We start from the raw sequence: 21,337 nt of genomic DNA on the forward strand, positions 1-21,337 counted from the left end.
AGTCCCTGTACAAAGATGACAACATTTGGCCCAAGACATCTAAGGAGATACAAAATAGAAGGCAGGGAGGGCAAGGAGCAGATTTTTAATTTTTCTTTTTATTCCTGCAAATCACATCCAAGGTCAGGCACTGTTGGTTTGTTATCCATTTAACGGGAAGGGGACAAAAACCAAGGGGAAAACTACAGGCAGGGACAGAAGCCTGTCGTGTCCTGCCACTCCACAGGGCCAGGCTCTCACACAGGCTGTCTCTGCCCCAATGGCAGATCAAACAGACAAAAGAAAGCTTTCCAGGAAAAGCCTGTCATCTGCCTCCTCTGACATCTGCTTAGGCAGAGCCACCAGAGCCCAGGGATGTCCCAGCCCTGGCTTGCAACATGCTGCAACTGCTTCAGCTGCTCCAGCTCACCCTGAGCATGTCCGCTCCCCTGCCCAGCTCAAGGAGGATCGCTCCCTTCGACACTTCCTTCCTGCTCTACACTCACCATCCTTCACCAGACAAGATTCCAAAGGGAAGCTCTGCTTCTGGTGTAGAAAGAGGGCTCCCAGCACTTGAGTCCTCATCAAAGTGCCCACGTGCAAGACAACTTTGTCCCCACCAATAGAAGAAGAAGGTGACAAGGTGACAAGTCAGCAGAGACAAGGAAAACTCATCTGTGGGCAGGCCCCGCTTTGCTCCAGGTTGAGTTCAGGGCTCCTCACAAAAATTCCTGCCAGAAGGACCCATCTAAGCTCTCCCCAGAGGCAGTCAGATCAAGGCTCTGGGGAGCCCAACCCCTCTTCATGATTTAAGGTCACTCACTCAAGAGCAAGTGCAACTCCTTCGGGAGAAGGGGCAACTCCAGCAAGGGCCCTGCCGGGGCAGGGAAAGGCAGGAGTGGCCCCTTGCAAGCTCTTGGACACCAATCACTGCCAAAAACATGTACTCATGAGCTCTGTGGAAAAGGATGCATCATTTACCCAGCCAGATAAATCATGCATCCTTTTTCATGCATGATTTACCCTGCCCTCAGCAGCTCCCCCAGCCCTAGCAAGCTTTGCAAAAGCGGCAGGAAAGCCTCGCCAAGGACTTCATGAAGGCCAATCCTTGGCATATGATACAGTGTGATTATACTTAACAAATCTCAAGTCCAGCTGAGCCTCCACAGATGTCAAACCAAGATGGCTGGTGCCTCCACATGCAGGCTTTCTTGGCTTGGCTACCAAGCTACTAACATTGGAAAAGTCTTCTCCAGAAAGCCTTCCAGAAGTGGAAGAAAAGACCTCCAGCACCACGGGGCACCATGGGGCCAGCACCCCCTGTTCAAAGCTCAGCAGCTTTAAAGGTGCAAATGCAGCAGCTGTACTGATGTGCTGAGTAGGCCACGCGGGTCAAGTGTGGTCCACACAGAGGAGCTGCTGACCACAAAGATACAGACACGCCAATCCCTTAAACTAGGCAGGGTGTCAATAGTCAAGATTAATCCCAGACTCCGGGGCAGATATTCCCCAAGAGCCTCTCCTTCTTCTGGGGGAGACCAGCTTTTTTTCATGGGAAAGTAAAGAAAGCCTTTGCCATTCACTGCCCAGCCCAAACTCAGGGAAGGATCAGTACCCAGGACCTGCCTTAGGTACCTGCCCACCTGTATAGCTGCAGTGGGCTGGCCCCAGGGACAGGCACTGCCATTCCCAGGCTCTCTGTTCCTGGCACAGCTCTGCTGCCTCTCTTCCACAAGCCTCTCCACAACAAAGGCAGATTGCTTTTTGAGGCAGGGAAGGGCAGCTCCCGAACAGGAAAAGACTTCCTCTCCTGCTATACTAAACCTCCCCTTTGATCCCTGGGGAAAGGGACAGTTTGGCAGCTGGAAGACTATTGTGTGCTTCTTAATATAAGTAGCTGCTAAAGGACTGGGTGAGAGCTGGGGGGAGTTGTTCACTACACAGTGAACTGAGCTGTGCCCCAAGAGGCAGGCAAGACCAATGTGTCACTGCTGCAAAAAGAGATTCAAGTAAGAAGGGAAGGAAAACCCACTTCCATGTACTAAAAGCGAACAGCATAAATTTGTGTCATAGGTAGAGAGGGCCACAAACCTCACGGACTGGAAACATGCTGTCTTCTCTGTGGCAACTCTGTGGTGGTTTTTTTTTTCCTCTCTCCAGATTGCTGCTTTTCACACCTGTGCTCTATCTCACACACTGATATTGTCAAAGTCAAATTCAGAGGCAAATCCTAACATTGGGGCTCTGAAAGAAATCTCTCAACACTTTCTGAAACGCAAGTCAAAGGATCCATCAAAAGAAGTCAGGAGCAGATTTACGGAATCAAACGTTTAATAACTTTCCAAGAGTCTATTTTGCATCCATATTTAGAGCATATATAAAATAAGAGATGGAAACCAAGGAAAGAAACAAATAAAATTGGTATCTTCAAAAGGGCACACTTAACCTCATTATTCCTGCTGGGAGGAATCCCCTCTTTGGAGGCACTTCACTTCCATGAGCATTTGTTTTCCTTCTGACCCCAAACATTTCCTCCACCTCTTCCCAATGTGGTGTTATTGCTGGACGGAGAAGGAAGAAGAAAGGAGACATTTATTAGACTTAGCAAACCAAGACTGAGAGGGCTCCAAGCATTCCCCAGACTGTCCTAAAGATTGTTACAGGCCAGCAGGCAGGGACAGAACCCTGAACAGAAGTTCTCACCTTTATCACTGCTTTCTACCGCTCACTATGATCACCACCTAACATCCTCCCTCAGCTCTTTGAACTTTTGTCCAGGAATCTTCTCTGCATAGCCTTGCCTGTCTCTTTCCTGCATCACAGCACCACTGGGCAGGGGGGCAGGGTGGAGATCAGAGTGGAGTAAATTTGTGCTTGAGGGACACAAACAGCATCTCTCCTACGAGACACTGGCTGTGGAGCTGCAGATAGCTCTGAAGAGCAAAGCTGCTGTGCTGAGTCATGGCTCAAAGCTCCACAGAGGTGCCAGGAGGCTGCCACCTTGCCAGCAGAATGTGGGGAGCAGCTGCACAGCTCACCCTGCTCCTACATGGGAATGACAACTTCCACATGTTTTGGCAACAAAGCCACTCAGCAAGACACCCTCAACAACCTGCTCACCCTGGCAACAGCAAGGGTGCTCCCTGGCTGATGGCCAAGGCTGGTAAGAGCTCAGCTACTGGAAAAAACTCTGCATTGGGAAGGTGGCAGGAGGAGAAATGGAACACTAGCCTGGGCCAGCTGCTGCTCCCCCTCCTGGCCCATAGGTAACTCACCTTGGCCTTGTTCTGGACAGGCAAATACAGCTTGAACTCAGCTGGGAGCTCATCCTCTGAGTAGAGCCGGTCAGAGAAGTAGACCCGTCGGATGCGACAGTTGGCATGGATCTGAGAGTCGAAACAAAGAGTAGGTTCATTTTCCCCATGCTCATTCCACATCCAGCTTTGCTGTGATGCAGCAGCCTGGATGACTCAGCTCAGCAGCTGGAGAAGAAGATTGCCAACCACTGCCTGCTGTGGGCAGGATGGTTCTCCTCACCTGAACCCTCAGGGTCTCAATGTAATTTGTCCCATAAGCCCGGCGTGTGAAGTCTGACAGGTTGAACTGGATTTGGTTCCAGCCATCATCCAGCCTCATTGGCATGGTGCAGATGAAAGGCTTCACCCGTGTTGTGCTCTGGTAGTTACTCGCACGGAAACGCCGGCGTACGTTCTTGTCATCCAGCACCTGGGGCAAGGAAGGAAAGCTGCTGAGTCTGGTGTCAGGGACCCCCGAGAGAGCAACTGATCCAGTCTCAGGCTGTACCTCTCTCTTAAGGAGGGCACAGAAGAAGTATTTGTAACACAGGAAAAAAACCCATTCTCAGGAATCGCCACAATTTGCCTGAGCTGCGTGATGCCCCCATAGCAAAACCCCCCTGAAACATCACAACAGCCAAGAATGCAAAACTGTTTGCTGCTCACCTGCACTTCAAAAGTGAAGTATTTCTTCAGGTTCTTGATGATCATCACTAGGAAAGGTAGCTTGATGCCCAGAGTCTTCTTTGGGTCAGCAGGACATGTGATGTATGTGGTACTGAGAGGGACAGAAAAATGCTTTTTTTTAGGATCCCATGTGGCACAAAGCACACAAGCTGAATTCCAAGTCTCTCACTTGACCTAACACAGTCTTGGAGGACAGGAAGAAAAAGCTAATTGTGACTGCAGGATCTCAGCAACAGACAGGGCTTCCTGTAACAGGAGGAAGGGTTTCACAGGTAGCTGCAGGGAGAATGAGAAAAAAAGGCCCATGGACAGCTTCACCTCCTGGGTTTCCAGTCCACTGTCAGCACTGTTTCTAAACCCAACCTCTTCCTACCCTTAGCTGAACCCCGCAGAGCACAGCAGAGGCTCTGTGTGCTCTATATGGCTGGGAAAACAAAGGTCACGAGTCCTAGAAGTACACGTCACGCCTGGCAAGTTCCAAATCAACACATCTTGGGAGGAAAAGAAGTGTTGGCTCAGTCTCTCTGCAGAAGAGGAGTCTCTGCTGCCCTTATAAGGAGCGTCCTGCACTGAATCAGTGGAAGCCTGGAGACTTCTTCCCTGGAGAAGCCTGGAGACTCTGAACCCACTCATGGAGCTGGTGTCTCTCTCCTCGGTTGATGGAGACGAGGTTGCTAAGCAAAGCACCATAAGCAACTCCCCTCATAAATCTCCCTTTGATCTTCCTGCTCTTGGGAGAGCAGCAGTCACGTGGGGAGAGCAGAATGGGCCTAAGGCAATAAAAGACGCAGAATGCTGAGCGCTGCTTTCTCAGTTACTGCCAGCACTGACTGGGGACCTAGTACCAAATACAGCTTATTTCTCCAAGTGGTGGAAAAATAATGTGACTTTATTTTTATCTTTTATCGTTCAGCCTAATGGTGGATGAAAGAGACTTTAGCTCTACAAGCACACCCAAGGAAAGGCACAATACAGTCCCAGAGGACTTTCAATGATCTGACCTCAAATTCTTCAATTTACTGACAAAGAGATTGTTAGCTATGCACTGACATCTTCCACTCTGCTCCAGGGCCAAGCCCCCAGGGTACACTAGAGCAGAAGACACCTCCTCCTACCTGACATTAGTTCCTTCAATCTCCAGCACCAGTGACTGAATGTCGTTGTCTGTGATCCGCTTGATGTGGCCATTACGCACCTCAAAGAAAAGACAGCACAGACATTACTTGAGAGGAAACAAGAGGCCTCCACAGCTCCATTGAGAGGGTGAAAAAGATCCCAGGAGGACCCATCTATGTTCACTTGGGTACTCTGGTCCTGCACATCATTGTTCCCAAGGCTTTTTTTCACTGCCCCAGAGTGCCAGGAAAGGAGGTTGTGGCCCAGCATGCTGCAGGGACACTGAGTGCAAGACTTTGAGCTATCAAAATATGCCACAGTGAACACAAATGACTCAAGTCTCATGTTAATTTGGGCCTCAAGCCCAAATAAACAAACAGAAAAGTGTCACAGCAAGCTCAAACTACAGTGGGCAAGCACAGAATCATGATGTGCTCTGCTGAGGGGCATGGGGATTTGGCTGCAGCCAGGTCCACACAGAGCTCAGGGAGGCCAGGGCTGGAACCTGGAGCCAACACAAATTCATTTTTCTCCACAAGCAATATGGCTGAATCACAGGGTCTGAGGATTTATTTTTTTAATGAAGCAGCTGAATTCCCATCAAATTAATCTCCATTTAAGGAGCACTTTTCCTAATTAAGCCCTCTGCCCTTCCCCGGTGCTGGATCAGCAAATTGCAATGCTCCTTCCAACCCCAGGAACAAATTTCTTTAGCACTTATCACAGCTGCTAATATACAGGATACATTAAGCTTCTAACAGGATGGTTCCAGTCATAAACTACAAAATTATTTACAGAAACAGGTAAGAAACAGATAAGCCCTCAGAGCAGTCCACACTGCCCACCAGCCCAGTTCTACACTAGGCAGCTTCAAGAAACCTCAATCTTGATCATGCAGCAGCTGCTGATAAACACCAGAGTGCAGCTCACCCTGCCACCAGGCTACTCTTAACCATGCTTCAAGCCTCCACAGATACTTCCAGAAAACAGTAAGCTTGGCGATCTCCCCTTTGCATCAAACTCCCACAGATGTATAGGTCTCTTCAGGAGAAAGCTACCGCATAAAGTCTGGACGAGTTGCCCCCCTTTATGGTTGTTTTTTTGTTTTTTGTTTTTTTTTTCCAGTAGCAGAGAAAATGGGTACATGTGCTTTAAACCAGCTAGTCAGCAGTGTTTCTATCTGCAACCAGGTCCCCTTCCTTAGCCTGTGAAGGCTTTCCTTCCCCAGATTACAGTACAATGAAGAGAAGCAACTCTTTTTCCTCAGCATTGCCAGAAACAGGATGAAAGACAGCAGAAAAGAGAGGAGACAAGTACAAACCAGGGCCAGGCTGTGGCAGAGCCTTTCCTCCCAGTCTCCCCTTGCTCAGTGTCAATTTCTGCAAGCTCAACTACCACCCAGCTGTAAGGAGATTGTGACCAGGTCACACAGATGCCACCAGGACTCCCGCTCAGCCCCTTGGCTCACTTCAGAGAAAGCTCCCTGCCAAAATCCAAGCTCACCTCCTGTCTGCCCTGGGGACCCTGTCCTGATGGAGGAAACATCTTGATCCCAGCCAGAGAAGCCCTTCCCTTCCTTCCCTTCCACCCCTGCTCTGGGGGGTCCTTCCCAATGGGCTCGCACTGACCAAGAGGCAACTGCCAGCTCTGTACCACCCTTCCCAAAGCCAGTGGGGGGTCCATAACAGGCACCAGACCCACCCCCCAGGAAGGGAGAGAGGGCAGAACAAGAGGCAAAAGCAGGAAGAACCTGGCTCTGCGGTAGAGCCTGCTACACACAGCTTTGGAGCAGAGGAGTGAGCAGCACAGACAGCTGTATTCAAGGGGCAGAGATCTGGCACAAGGACACTGTGCGAGAGAACCAGAGAGTCCAAGAAAGGCTGCAAGAGAGGACCTCACAGTAGCATTTGCACAAATTTCACTTTCAGATGGGCACTGAAAGCCAGCCGACCTTGTACTCTCCCAACAGCATTTGCAATGCCTAATGATATTCTGTGTTGATACATCAGCAGAAGGAACATGGAGAAGCTGACAAAAGGATGGAAAGGTTTGTCAAGTTTCATAGACCCTTTTCCCATTTGCTCTGCAGAAAAGTGTCAGTGAGTCCCCTGGAGACTGGCCAGCGTGTTTCCACATGTCAGCGAGGAAGACTATGGTGGCAGGCTGCTGCAGGAATAAACTGAGGACTCTGAACAACAAAGAGCTGGAAGGCAAACAGAAGACACCTTGCAAACAGGTCTCAAAACCAGCACGTGCAGCTCTGGAAGGCAGGAGATGAGCACAGCCCTGCAGTTACTTGGTCTCCGCAGACAAGGCTGAAGGAGGAACCTCTGCCTGCAGATACAGTGGGACAGTCATCAGGGTCTTCCCAAGGCCTGGACACTTCAGACCTGCCAGAGTCCCCTGGGACAGGATGCTGGTAACAAGCACAGATTGGCCTTGGCAGGGTTTGCTGCCAAGTCCTGTCCAGAGGTTACCCCCAGCACCTGAAGGAGAAAGGGGAGAAGGAAATGACTGTATCCTGCTGTTTAGAAGGTGGTTGCACATACTCACAACAAGGAGAAGCTTCCAGGGCCCCATCTCTACACCTGTAGCAGGTGAAGAGGCCTCTACTTCACACTGGATCCATCATCACAAGCAGCACATCCTACAATAGCTGAACAAGAAACTTTTACCCGTGTCACAAAAGCTTGAGATTCCCTAAGATCTAACAAAAAAAATCACTGCCCAACGACACTTTTTGCAAAGATAAGAGAGTCCATGTTAGGACAGCTACGAATCTACTTCTCAAGGCATTCAGCGAGGACACAGAAAAACATCACAGCTCTCGGTTCCAGTTCTCAGCAAAACTACAGGAGTATTTCATGCACGCCTGAAGAAAGTCACTTATTGCAGAGTTTTCAGTGCTTCCCTCCTTCCAAAAACCCCAGCCCTAACCCTCTCCTGTGACAATGCCAGAGCTGGAACATTCCTGGAATGTCAACAGGTCAGTATTTTCTGAGCAGGGGAGATGACACCAACGCACAGTGGAGCGAAGACCGGAGGGACTCCTCTTTCTCAGCTCCCTGGCAGTGAGATGCCCCAAGTACTGCCTCCTGATGCCTCCTCCTGCTGCAAACACACTGAGGGTGTTGATCAGCAATGCCAAAGCTGTTACAAACCCAGCACCCAAACTCCTGGAAAGGGGAGATGAAAGAGTGAGCCATGCTGATATCCACAGGCAAAGAGGTCAGAAAACCACTCTGGTTTCATGCTGCACCTTTGTTAGCAGAGCAAACCTCCCAACAAGCTTTCCCAAGCTGACCACTCTTCCTGAGGACAAACAGACATCTGAGCAAGGAGGAGCATCCACACACAGCTCGGCTGCTCACACAGATGCAAGGCTGCTCACGCCGGGCAGTGCCAGAGGAGTCCAGCCACACACCAGCCCTACGGCAGGTGATGGGAACAGCCTGCACAGACAGGAAAAGCAGAAATAACTTTTCATCAGCCTTTCCTAGCCAGTCCAGCAATTACTGCACCCATGGGGACCGCTGCATACATCCACCCTGGGAGCGGAGCTCCTTTTGGGTCACCCCATGAGCTGCGGGATCGCAACAGTATCACCCTGCGTAAGATAATGAGCATCGGAAGGGACCTCAGGAGGTCACCAGTTCAACCTCCACCTCCCAGGAGGCTCAGCCCAGACTGCCTGTAGCTTCATCCAGCCTGGACACACGCTACATCCCTTTGTCTAAGAGGCTTTAATGTGTCTCATCCTCACACCATTCAAATCAACCGCTGATCCTTTTTTAAAGTCATGAATATTTGTGCCAAAGCCCCAACAAGTGCACACACATCGACAGGCAACACAAGGCAAGCCAGTCCTTTGCAGAGCTACACGGGGGCCCCACTGATGCCAAACAGGACGGGTCTGCACTGCCCATCCCCTGTCTTGTTTGTTTGTAAATGCTCACACAAGCCCACTGCGGTCTAACACCGATGCTGACTGCTGACTGCCCCCAAGGCTTTCATTCCTGCTGCAACCACAAGAAATCAGGTTAGGTTCAAGCACACGTAGTTGCATACTGTCCCTGGAACCTCAGAGACGGGTGCCTGCTCCCAGCACCTTTTGCAGAAGCCCTTGCAGGCAGCAATACAGCCATGGACGGCCTGTGAAGGGCAGGAGGCCACAGGTCCAGACACTTTCAGGCTCCCAAAGGGTTCCCTGGTGCGAGGCACCCGGCACCCTCAGCAGAACCATGCCGGAAACACACAGGAAGGAAAAACAAACATTCCCGACTCCTCGAACTCCCGAAAAGCCACCACCGCCTGCCGTGACATGCTTTCAGCAAAGCAGTACCAAACACAGGTCACAGGCCCCAACCAGTGACATCCAGCGGCACTGGGGAAGTCGCCGCCGAACTGGCAAGGCCCGGGCGGTTTTCTCCTGCGCCTTTCCAGCCTTTGACGTGTGTCGGGGCCTCTTGAAGGGCTGCACCTCCCAGCACGGGGCTGGCCTGCTCCTGGGCCTTCGGGTAACCCCCGAGTTATGGGCGGCTCAGTCCAAGAGCAGCCCCACGGGTGCCCGAGGCAGCACGGCCGCGGCTCCGCGGCTCCTCTCCTCTCCTCTCGCCACGCCACGACGGCAGCGGCCCGATGCAGCCCCGCCAGGCTGAGGCGAGTGGCTACGCTGCTCCCCCGCCCCCTCACCTTTTTGTCCCAGATCTGGAGCGGCTTGCTGCCGATGCTGTACAGCACGGAGAGGAACCCACTCTGGAACGTGTTTTTGAACATGCCGGGGCCGCAGCGGCCGGGCCGGGCGCCGCTCTCCCGCCGGGGCCGAGGCCGGGACCAGGGCCGGGGCCGCCGCTCTGCTCTGGGGTACGAAGGATCCCGCGGCTCCCTCAGCCCCACCGTCCCGCGCTTCCAGGTCCCGCCGCCGCCGCCGCCGCCGCCGCCAGGGAGCCGCTCTCCGCGCTTCCCGCGCCCCCCTCCCGGCTGCCGCCGGAACCGCTTCTGGACGCCGCTCAGGGGCGGGTGTTGTGGGAGTGCGCGCTGCCATGGCAACAGCGGGGGGCGGGGACAGGACCCTGGGCCAGACCCCGGCCTGCTGGTAACCAAACGACCAGAGAGCCAAAGGATCGGCCCGCCGGGACCTCGGGCAGTTCAGTGGCGTCGGCCACGACCCTGGCCGAGGGCTGGGGCGCGTCTCGGTACAGCTCTGCGCGCCCCGGCTGGGCTCTGCCTGTCCTGGCCCCGCTCAGCCCGCCTCTGCCCTCCCCGGTACCCCCGGCCCGGCCCGGCTCGGCTCGGCTCTGCCTGCCCGTCTTCCCCCTTCCCTCGGCGCAATGCGCTGCTGAAGCCGAGGCCGTTGGAGGCACAGGCTCGCGCCTGTCGCGCTGTGGCCGTGACATGGCTGCGATATGGCTGTGACACAGCCTGACCGTATCCACCCGACACTTAGTGCTCAGCCAGGAACGTCTGTAAAATGTCCCAGTGCCCCCACTGCAGTTCACCTGACAAATGGTCAGTCTTTGGTTTGGTTTCTCATGTCGTGCTGGGCTCATTTCTCAGTTTCTTCCCAGACGCCTTGGTTTCTCCCAGTGTTGGTTTTACAAAACCAGAACATCCAAACAGTGTTTGCCCCTTTTTGTTGCTCCTACGAGCCCCAGACCTGCTCTCTGGCCCTGAGCTTTGCTTGCTGCAGCAGGAGACATCCATCCATCCATCCATCCATCCATCCATCCATCCATCCATCCATCAGATGCTAAGAGACAACTGGGACAAATATCCAGCTGCCCTTCCTGGCCAGCCTGCTCATTCACATGCTCTCCTCTTGCCATTTTAACGTCATGTTTGGCTGCAACTGATGTGTATGGAAATAAGTTTGGGTTTCAAATTGTATTGACTCTCAATGAGTTTTAACAAAAAATACTCATTGCCTCTCCTCTTTCCCCAGAGACGTGGAGGGCTAAAGGAGGCAGAAACAGAGAAGCCTACTGAGATGTTAATGCACATTAATAGTCGAGATTGGCATTCAGGAGTGAGCCTCAGGAAGATGAATCTCAATGAAACTCACACACTGATGTTACCCACCCTGGAGATTGCTGGGAAGATGTTGGTGTTAAATCACCCAGTCACGGGTTGGACAGTCGCTGGTCAGTGATGGATGCTGCTATTCCCAGAGGGCAGAAGAGCATAAGGGAGAGAGACTTTAAGATCAAAAAAATGTAAGTAGGTAGAGAGCAACCCACCTCATAAATGTTGTCCTTCTCCCATAATGAAAGGAGAAGGGGTGATGCCAGGGGGAAGGGTGGTACCAGAGTCTGCCCCCAGCCAGAACAGAACAACCCCCAGCGCCTCTCTTGCAGCCTTTTTATACTGAGCACCACGGGAAGTCACACTGTGATTGGTTCATAGAGGTCACCTGACCCCTTCTCTTCGCCCACAGGCTCAGCCGCTCCTCATTAGAGCTACCTCGTCAAGAAGCTGGCGGTGTGCCAGGCAGGGCTTCTCTATCCAGGTCCTCTCAAACCAGGACAATGCACCCCTTATTCCTTACCATGTGCTTAAATCTTTTCCGGTAAAGTTAAATTACCCTGTGGCACGTGCTGGACCTCTCTGTTCTGCATTACCCACCAGGTGTTCCCACAGTTCCATGGACAGCTTTGCCTTTGCCCAGGGGTGAAGGAATCCACACAGCTCTTCCCAGCAGGTTCCTGGTGTCATCCATCTTGCCATTTAATTCCCAGGAACTCTATCTCTTTGGCAGGTCCTTTAACCTTATTTCTCTTAATGGCAAACGCAGCTTCTGACAGAAGGTCAGTTATCTTTTTCCCTTTTTCAAATACTTCAACTACTGTGTCTGCCCATACAATGATATCACCGACGTACTGAAGATGCTCTGGAGCCCCCTCCTTGTCCAACGCAGTTTGGATCAGTCCCTGGTAGATAATTGGGCTGTGCCTCCACCCCTGGGGCAGCCGATTCAAGGTATACTGGATTCCCCTCCAGGTGAAAGCAAATTGTGGTCTGCACTCAGCCCCTAAGGGAATGGAGAAAAATGCATTAGCAATATCAGTCCTAGTCTACCACTTTGCTACCTTGGACTGCAGCTTGTACTGGAGTTCCAACATGTCAGGTACTGCAGCACTCAGTGTTCGTGTTACTTCATTCAAGCCACAATAGTCCACAGTTAATTTCCATTCCCCATCAGACTTCTTCACTGACTGTATTAGACTGTTGAAGGGTGAGTGAGTTTTGCTGATGACTCCTTGGCTCTCTAATTGGTGTATCAGATGCTGTATGAGAGCAGAAAAGTCTCTGTTGGTTTGGTATTGCTGGCGATGAACTGTGATGGATGCTGTTGGCACATTTTGTTCCTTCACCTTCATCAGGCCCACAATGGAAGGATTATTCCAGATCACAGGCAAGCTAGACAGCTGCTTAAGGCTGTCAGTCTCCACAGCTGCTACACCAAAGGCTCATTTATACCCTTTTGGATCTTTAAAGTACCCTTTCCAGAGGAAATCTATATCAAGGATGTGTGAAACATCTGGGCCAGTCACAACTGCATGCCCAGTTTCCCAGTTGTACCCAGTCAAGCTCATCTCAATTTCTATTACTGATGGGGTTTGAGAGACTCCTGTGATTCCACAAATGGCTTCTTTTCCTACCTTTTGATGTAGGTGCACTGGGCACCAGTATATACCAGGGCTCGATACCTTTTGGGTTCTGATGTGCCAGGCCATCTAATCCACGTTGTCCAGTAAACTCAATTATCCCTTTTCTCCACCTGGCTGGAGGCAGGACTCCTCTCATCTCTTGGGTATCTTCTGCTATCAACAGGTGCAGTTACATAACTTGCTGTTGCATCAATAAAAGGGTTTGTGTTGGGATTGTAACCACTGGAATTTGTAACACTTTTCACTAGATCCTGATGCGGCCATCTTCCAGGAACAGTCTTCCGATACGGGGATTACACCTTGTAGCTCACATACTCACAGCCCTCAGGGTTGCAGTAGGTTGTTGATGCCACTTTCTCGTATCCTCTCCACAGCTGCACAGGTAGCACCACCTCATCTCGCTGCATGTCCCATTTTACTTGTGCTGGTTTCATAGGAAGATGTCTTCTCCTCACAGTGGAGACACGAGTCCAGGCAGAAGAAGAGCTTGACTTCTCTGTCATCTTGTCTACTCTACCTGCTATTTCTTTGGTCATTTCCTCCACAGCTGCAACAACAGGAGAATGAAGGGACAGACTATCTTCATACTGGTGTACCTTGCTAGCCACTTCATTAATTGCTGGTTTATCACCATCAGGATCTCCCCAGACCATGTTGGAAAGTGTGTGAGAGTAAGCTGATGGTGCACCTTGCACAAATTTCTTTGATACAGGTTGGGGGCAGGGCATCTCATCAGGATCAACATTTATTTGCCAGTCAACCATAAATCACCTCTTTCACAGATAGTTCTCTAAGGTATTTAATACCTTTTTCCATACTGTTCCATTTGCTTGGGTGGCACTCGAAGTCATCCTTAAAGGATATCTGGCCTTCACAGCTGCCAGAAGCTTTCTCCAGATGCTGACAGTGTTTAATTTTTTCCCAATCGCTTTGTTGATGCCTCCATCTCTGGCCAGGCTCTCCAGTCGTCTAACCTCTCTATTACCTAGGCAGATTATACCAGCCCCACCATCCCAGCACCAAAGTAACCAGGTGATAAGCATCTCACCCTCATGCTGGCCAAAGTTCTTTCGTAGGTTTTGCAAGTCCTTCAGAGAAAAGGACTGCAAACTTCTGACTCCAATGCCTTCTCTTGTGATGAGGGAAGGGCTACCTTTGAAGGACTTGTACTCAAAGTTTTGCAGAGGACTTCTCTTCCTGATCTGGTCTTTCATCTTCATTGGAGCTCTCTCCCAGATGTTCTATCTTTGTTATGTCTTTAGTGACACAGGGCTGAGTTTGCTTTTTTCAGTTTTTGACCACAGAATCAAGCTGTGCAATTATAGGCAAAGGGATGGCAAAAGTGCTTGTTGCAGGCCTGATGAAACAAGGACCTGCACCAGTATAGGTGAAGGGATGGAAGAATTGCTCACAGTAGGATCTGATACCACAGCAACCCATGCCAGTATAGGCAGAGGTATTGAAGAAGTGCTTGTTGCTGGGTTTGATACAACAGTGACTCATGCTGATATGGGTGGAGGGATATCAGCAAAGGCTGCTGTAAACATTTGAGTGGTCATACCTGTATTGTAAGTCCTACTCTTGCACCTATGCCTGCTGACAATAAACCACCCCTGCAACACAGTGAACATAAGTAGCTCACAGAAACAGGGACAACTATTTACAGGACCTCCAATCTCTGATGGGGTCAACTTGGTATGAAAAGAAGATGTACAATTTCCCATTAAAATATGGAAGATATAATCTGTAATATAGGTCATTAAAAATTGTACAAAGTATCCAGGCAGAGCTACTACCCAGCTTATTGCAGAATAGACCAGTGGCATCAGACCCCAACCAAGAAAAAAAAGAAAACCCAGTTTGTTTCTTCTGAATACTTAAGAGGTTCAAATAATAAGATATGGCAAGTTGGGCAAAAATGTTGAGAAACTCTTATTTGCAAGGAAAGAGTATAGAGTACTGATGAACGACACATTGATCCTGTTTTAAACTCCAGCCTTGCGGAGCAAAACAAAATATGGATATATTGAAGTATAGACCTATGAAGTTATCCAAGCCCTACAATGGCCACCAATAAATCTATCACAGTTTGGACAGTACCTGGGCAGTGACAGATGCTCTTTGTTATTCCCACATCTCTCCCAGAGGGAAGAAGGGAGAGAGACTTTAAGGTTGAAAAAACTTGAGTAGGTAGAAGGCAACCTGTCTTGGTAAATGCCTTTTATACTGAGCAGAAAGGGAAGGAAATACTGTAATTGGTTCATTTAATCACCTGAGCCATCCTCTCTTCCTATAGGCTCAGCTGCTTCTCATTATAGCTGCCTCATTAACAGGCTGTCAGTTGCTGGGGGTGTTCCAGGCAGGGTTTTTCTATCCGGGTCATCTTAAACCAGGACACGCCTCCATTCCCAATTCCCAGGCTGCAGATGGATTAGATTTTTGGGAAGGAGTTTGAAGAAAAGCACCTCCTAAGAGAACAGTTTGTTCCAAAAAGCAAGTAGAGGTTGCTTCTCCAGAAATAACACCATGCCTTTGGGATGGACCCCATCAATGGCTCCAGCAGGGACTGTGGAGCAGTTGGTCTGAAGGTCTGCTTCAGCACGAGTTAGCAACCATCATCTTTTCACATCTAGTGGCTCTGAGGCTTCGCCCATCAAAAAAACCAAGGGGAAAACTACAGGCAGGAACAGAAGCCTGTTGGGTCCTGCCACTCCAAAGGGCCAGGATCTCACGCAGGCTGTCTCTGCCCCAATGGCAGATCAAACAGACAAAAGAAAGCTTTCCAGGAAAAGCCTGTCATCTGCCTCCTCTGACATCTGCTTGGGCAGAGCCACCAATGAAGGGCAACCTTAGGGGTTCGGTGTGAAGTCAAAGATGAGTCCTCATAGAGGTAAGGTCAATGCTTCAACTTTATTGCATAGAAGCTCGGTTAATATACTGTTTTAACTGCCCACACGCCATCCACGCACTCCAAAACAACCTTCTATTGGTCACCCAATGCCGTTCACGCGCAGCTAAGGCAAATCCTATTGGTGCAGGGGTGGGAGCCACGAGCTTAGCACAGGCTCGCGCCTCCCATCTTGTGGTTAGCAATGTCCTGCACAGCACCTGCTTTTGCAGGTATCCTCTTCTCTGATTGGCCTCAAACATGGGGCTGTGCATACAAGCATGCTGCAACACAGCATGCTCCTGCCTTTCAAGCCATTCCTCTACACATCCCCCTTTTTTCTTTTGCCCAAGCCATGTTTGATTAGTGTTTTTGCAATGCTAGTTTTCAAGCAAGAGAAAAGAATACAAACAACAAGCAAAATACAGAACCCATACACAATCTAACACCTTCTTTAAGCAACCCAGAAAGCCACCCTGGCAACGAGCCAAACAAATTGGTCATCAAGTCAAACAGATCTTGCCCCCACGCGCCATTGTTGGAGATGGGTGCAGACTTGTCCGTTGGAGGTACAGTTGTAACAAGATGTGTCCATTTACTGGGTACCCAAAGAGGTCCAGAATCGGTGGAGACACAACTATAACCTCTTCCAGTAAATAATAACGGCTTAGGCCCTACCCATTGACCTGTAGAGGGATCTTTATAGTTAATTTGTACTTCTGGCATAAGGTTGATTTTTTGGGACGATTTATGCAATAGTACAGGAGATTGCTGGGAATCGTGACTTAAAACTAAGAAAATTCAATGTAAAAAGTGCCTCACTAAGCCACATCTCTGGGTCTAAATTCTGGCTATTTTGCTCTTGCAAATATGTTTTTACTGTGTGATTGGCTCTTTCCACTATCGCCTGGCCTGTAGACAAATGAGGGATCCCCATAATATGTTTTACTCCCCAAGTGGCAAGAAACTGTTTGACCTTCCCGCCTATATATGAAGGTGCATTGTCAGTCTTCATTACTTGGGGAACCCCCCATTATGGCAAAGCAATTGGTCAGATGACGGACCACATGTCAACCTTTCTCCCCTGACTGAGCTGTGGCCCAAAGCATGCTTGAAAAGGTATCTCTAGTGACATGGACATATTTGAGGCATCCAAATTCTGGAACGTCGGTAACATCCATTTGCCAGATCTCTCCTGCTTGTACCCTCATGGGTTGACTCCCACTCCTCGGGCAGGGCCAAATTGTATGCACTGAGGGCATGCTTTAACAATCCCCTTGGCATCTTCCCACGGAATTTCAAACAAGCACTTCAGCGCCCTGGCATTTTGGTGAAATAGGGAATGACTGTTTTGAGCCTTCCCAAACTCGCTTACAGGACCCTGTGCTCCTAGGCTAACCAAGGAGTCAGCCTTTGCATTTCCTTCCCCTAAGACATTTTATGACTATGAATATGCAAAATGCAACAAGGCTGTGTGCAACTTTTCAGCACATGCTGTAACGCAAGAAGAAGCTCTAGCAATCGCTGATTTTTTCTGGCTTACTAAGAGCATCCTCAATGCGATTTGCCACTCCCACAGCATACTGAGTCAGAAACGATATTAAGGGGAGCAAGTTGCCATTGTGTCAAGGCCCAAATGACGGCCAGTAACTCCAGAGTTTGCAGACTGTCTTTGTCAGTGCCTGGAATCAAACGTTGTCTCCACTGTCCCTTATCCTACCATACGCAGGCAGCTGTTTTTGACCTTTTTCCAGCATCCGTAAACACAGTGATACCAGGCACTGGACACTCTGAAATGATTGGTCACTCTACCCAGCAGATCTGACTAATTGCCTGTAATTGCCTATGTTTTGGGCCTCCATGACGGATGTCTCCAGAGAATTCGAACAGAGCGGGTTGTAATGGTGTCGAGTGCTGTAGTAACCAATCAAAATCAATTGCTTTGATAGGAATGCTGATCCATCCTGGCTCCTGACCATCTACTTCAAGGCAATGCTGTCATCCCTTTCGTATCAGGAATGCTATGGTTTCAGTTCGTTGCCAGATACTTTTTTGAGCCGCGTGGGGTGGAAACAGCCATTCCAAGATAGCTATTGACTCTAAACCCCGAGAGTTTCAATTGCGACTTCGATTGGCATTACAGCTATCATACTGCTGTTCCCCGTTTTCTTCTTGTCAATCGAAGTCCTGTAATAGCAATGCGTAAGGGAATGAAGGGTGGTTACATATCCAAATCCCAAGGGGGTTAGTGGCATCCTGACGATCTGCAAACCTAGCTGCCAATTTATGGATGATCCGTTTCAGTGCGTTGGCATGATCATCAGTCCAGTCCACTGGCACATCCGGTTGCGAGCCTCGCAACAGCGACAAAAAGGAGTGGATAACAGCATTAGTGAGACCTATGATGGGTCGAATCCATTGAAGCTCACCCACTAGGTTTTGAGCGTCATTCAATGTTCTAACTGAATTAATCACTTCTACCTTTTGTGGCTTGACCATTGCATGAGTAACTTGCCACCCTAGATAATTCCAGGGTGATTGTGACTGCACTTTCTCAGGAGCTACAGCTAACCCTTTCGCCCTCAGCCGAATATCAAGTGTCTGACTGACATTATCGGGGAACGGGGATATCATCCATATAGTGATAAAAAGAAGGATCAATTGTGCTGTCCGCGTGACTGCTTTGACTACTAGGGGGGCTTCTTGAATTGCTGCTGCCACATCGAGGCCCAAGCTTCCCCTTGTGGCTGGGGCGGGGAGCTGGTGGAGAGCATTGGCCCAGCCACTTGGTTCTGGTCCTATGTCAGATTGGGCCATGATAGATTGATGAAGTCGACCAACAAAATGCTGAAAGGATTCAGTCATTCCTTGCTTAACAGAGGTAAATGAGGGAAGCAGAGTGGCTCTGGCACAGCATAGAAGGCCTGGCAAGCTAATCGTGCAGTGGTGTGGTGGAGTACGGCTGGAAATTGAAGCTGAACTTGGACATCTTCATAGCGTCCTGAACCCGTGAACATTTCAGTGGTCACCCCTAATAATGGGTCCCCAGGTGCTCGAGGACGGTTTGTTTCTAATTGAGCCAGGCACTCCCACTCCCTGAGCCAAATGATTTGCTGGGACAGGGTGAACAGGTACTTGGCCAAATTGCGACAATCATGGGGGCTATTGGTGTCAGAGGTGAAGAGCCAGTCCAGAACAGCCCTGCCACTCTCCATCTTTATTCCTCCCTCTTTCAAAGTCTTCTTGGCTTGCTGTAAAGTTTTCCAGGCATGTTGTTCATACTGAAGTGCCCCGCTATTATCAAGCAAAATAGGACAAGCAATGGTGCTGGCTTCCCATTCCCCCTCAAGAATGGCATCGTGAACAAAGCTGGTCCACCTTTTGGGCCGGGGTTTTCAGCACCTTTAATGCCTTGTGTGATTTGCTGCGTTCGCAGCGGAACTGGAGCATCGTCATCATCATCAGAGAAGGTGGGTGGTGCTAGGGGCGGTTTCCGCTGACGACTGGGGCCGCCCATTTCAGGAGTGGAGGCTGCCGGCACTTCCGCATTCTCCTGCACTCCACTCTTGGAGCGGACACTTCCTCTTTTTCCTGCACCCCGAAGTCAGATAGAAAGTCACTTACGGATTGGTGTGCCTTTCCGGACATGCCTTTAACAGCAAAACCTTTAACCCCTAATCCTAAGAACGTTTTCCAGGTCCTACATGCTCAGGAGGAGGAGCAGGTAGCAGAGGTGACATAGGAACAATGTTTGATTCCGCCTCCGGCGTAAGTATCGCAATGGCGGCAGCAGCAACCTTCACCTCAGCTTTCATTTCTTTTAATACATTAATTACATGTCCTCCATGTCGCTTCTAAGCCAGTTGTATGCTTACTTTTCCCTTCAGTATGGGGGTCCCACATCAAATCACCAACCTCCCAACAATGTTCCCATGTGAACAATGTAGGCGGAGTGGAGAAGCACCCTTGCTCTCAAGCCCACGTCATTATAGCTTACCTAGAAGCTTCTCACTGACTGACTCCCTTTGCTTAGCGAGGATACCTAATAACAGTCCTTTAGCAGCAGCTAATATGGCTTCCATTTTCTCAGTAAGCCAATGATAGAGGGAAGGTAGCGACCCTTCCTACCTGACTCGGACTTCTCCGGCTCCGGTCAACTCTATCCCACCTCTTCAGCCTTTTTGTCGGCGCTGCGTTCCACCGATCGGGCTCCCCTCTTCTCAGTTCGCCTAGTCAGGGGCTAGACCTTGTTCATCGTCGCTGCTGCTGTTGCCCGCGTTCTCCACCACTTGAAGGGCGACATTAGGGGTTCGGTGTGAAGTCAAAGATGAGTCCTCATAGAGGTAAGGTCAATGCTTCAACTTTATTGCATAGAAGCTCGGTTAATATACTGTTTTAACTGCCCACACGCCGTCCACGCACTCCAAAACAACCTTCTATTGGTCACCCAATGCCGTTCACGCGCAGCTAAGGCAAAACCTATTGGTGCAGGGGTGGGAGCCACGAGCTTAGCACAGGCTCGCGCCTCCCATCTTGTGGTTAGCAATGTCCTGCATAGCACCCGTTTTTGCTTGTTTTTCACTTCGTGTATCCTCTTCTCTGATCGGCCTCAAACATGAGGCTGTGCATACAAGCATGCTGCAACACAGCATGCTCCTGCCTTTCAAGCCATTCCTCTACACACCAGAGCCCAGGGATGTCCCAGCCCTGGCTTGCAACATGCTGCAACTGCTTCAGCTGCTCCAGCTCACCCTGAGCATGTCCGCTCCCCTGCCCAGCTCAAGGAGGATCGCTCCCTTCGACACTTCCTTCCTGCTCTACACTCACCATCCTTCACCAGACAAGATTCCAAAGGGAAGCTCTGCTTCTGGTGTAGAAAGAGGGCTCCCAGCACTTGAGTCCTCATCAAAGTGCCCACGTGCAAGACAACTTTGTCCCCACCAATAGAAGAAGAAGGTGACAAGGTGACAAGTCAGCAGAGACAAGGAAAACTCATCTGTGGGCAGGCCCCGCTTTGCTCCAGGTTGAGTTCAGGGCTCCTCACAAAAATTCCTGCCAGAAGGACCCATCTAAGCTCTCCCCAGAGGCAGTCAGATCAAGGCTCTGGGGAGCCCAACCCCTCTTCATGATTTAAGGTCACTCACTCAAGAGCAAGTGCAACTCCTTCGGGAGAAGGGGCAACTCCAGCAAGGGCCCTGCCGGGGCAGGGAAAGGCAGGAGTGGCCCCTTGCAAGCTCTTGGACACCAATCACTGCCAAAAACATGTACTCATGAGCTCTGTGGAAAAGGATGCATCATTTACCCAGCCAGATAAATCATGCATCCTTTTTCATGCATGATTTACCCTGCCCTCAGCAGCTCCCCCAGCCCTAGCAAGCTTTGCAAAAGCGGCAGGAAAGCCTCGCCAAGGACTTCATGAAGGCCAATCCTTGGCATATGATACAGTGTGATTATACTTAACAAATCTCAAGTCCAGCTGAGCCTCCACAGATGTCAAACCAAGATGGCTGGTGCCTCCACATGCAGGCTTTCTTGGCTTGGCTACCAAGCTACTAACATTGGAAAAGTCTTCTCCAGAAAGCCTTCCAGAAGTGGAAGAAAAGACCTCCAGCACCACGGGGCACCATGGGGCCAGCACCCCCTGTTCAAAGCTCAGCAGCTTTAAAGGTGCAAATGCAGCAGCTGTACTGATGTGCTGAGTAGGC

At 50.2% G+C, this 21,337-nt stretch overlaps 1 protein-coding gene across 1 annotated transcript; it reads right to left on the reverse strand.

Moving 5' to 3' along the window:
• Positions 1-2,292: 2,292 nt before the first annotated feature.
• Positions 2,293-10,097, reverse strand: CFAP20 (cilia and flagella associated protein 20). Its single transcript, XM_071757334.1, has 6 exons — positions 9,771-10,097; positions 5,078-5,157; positions 3,942-4,053; positions 3,517-3,705; positions 3,255-3,365; positions 2,293-2,540 (listed from the first exon to the last, which is right to left on the reverse strand). The coding sequence occupies exons 1-6, from the start codon at positions 9,852-9,854 to the stop codon at positions 2,535-2,537; spliced, it is 582 nt and encodes a 193-aa protein (XP_071613435.1). The 5' UTR covers positions 9,855-10,097; the 3' UTR covers positions 2,293-2,534.
• Between the last annotated feature and the right edge of the window lie 11,240 nt (positions 10,098-21,337).

This window comes from Heliangelus exortis, chromosome 13 (assembly GCF_036169615.1).
Source record: "Heliangelus exortis chromosome 13, bHelExo1.hap1, whole genome shotgun sequence".
Lineage (NCBI taxonomy): Eukaryota > Metazoa > Chordata > Aves > Apodiformes > Trochilidae > Heliangelus > Heliangelus exortis.

What these genes read in the sequence shown, in the direction of transcription:
- CFAP20 (XM_071757334.1), bottom strand. Translation starts at nt 9,854, where the DNA reads ATGTTCAAAAACACGTTCCAGAGTGGGTTCCTCTCCGTGCTGTACAGC. An exon ending in ATTGAAGGAACTAATGTCAG is followed by an intron (nt 4,054 to 5,077) that starts GTAGGAGGAGGT and finishes TGTCCCTCTCAG; the next exon opens with TACCACATACATCACATGTC. An exon ending in TTGAGACCCTGAGGGTTCAG is followed by an intron (nt 3,366 to 3,516) that starts GTGAGGAGAACC and finishes TTCGACTCTCAG; the next exon opens with ATCCATGCCAACTGTCGCAT.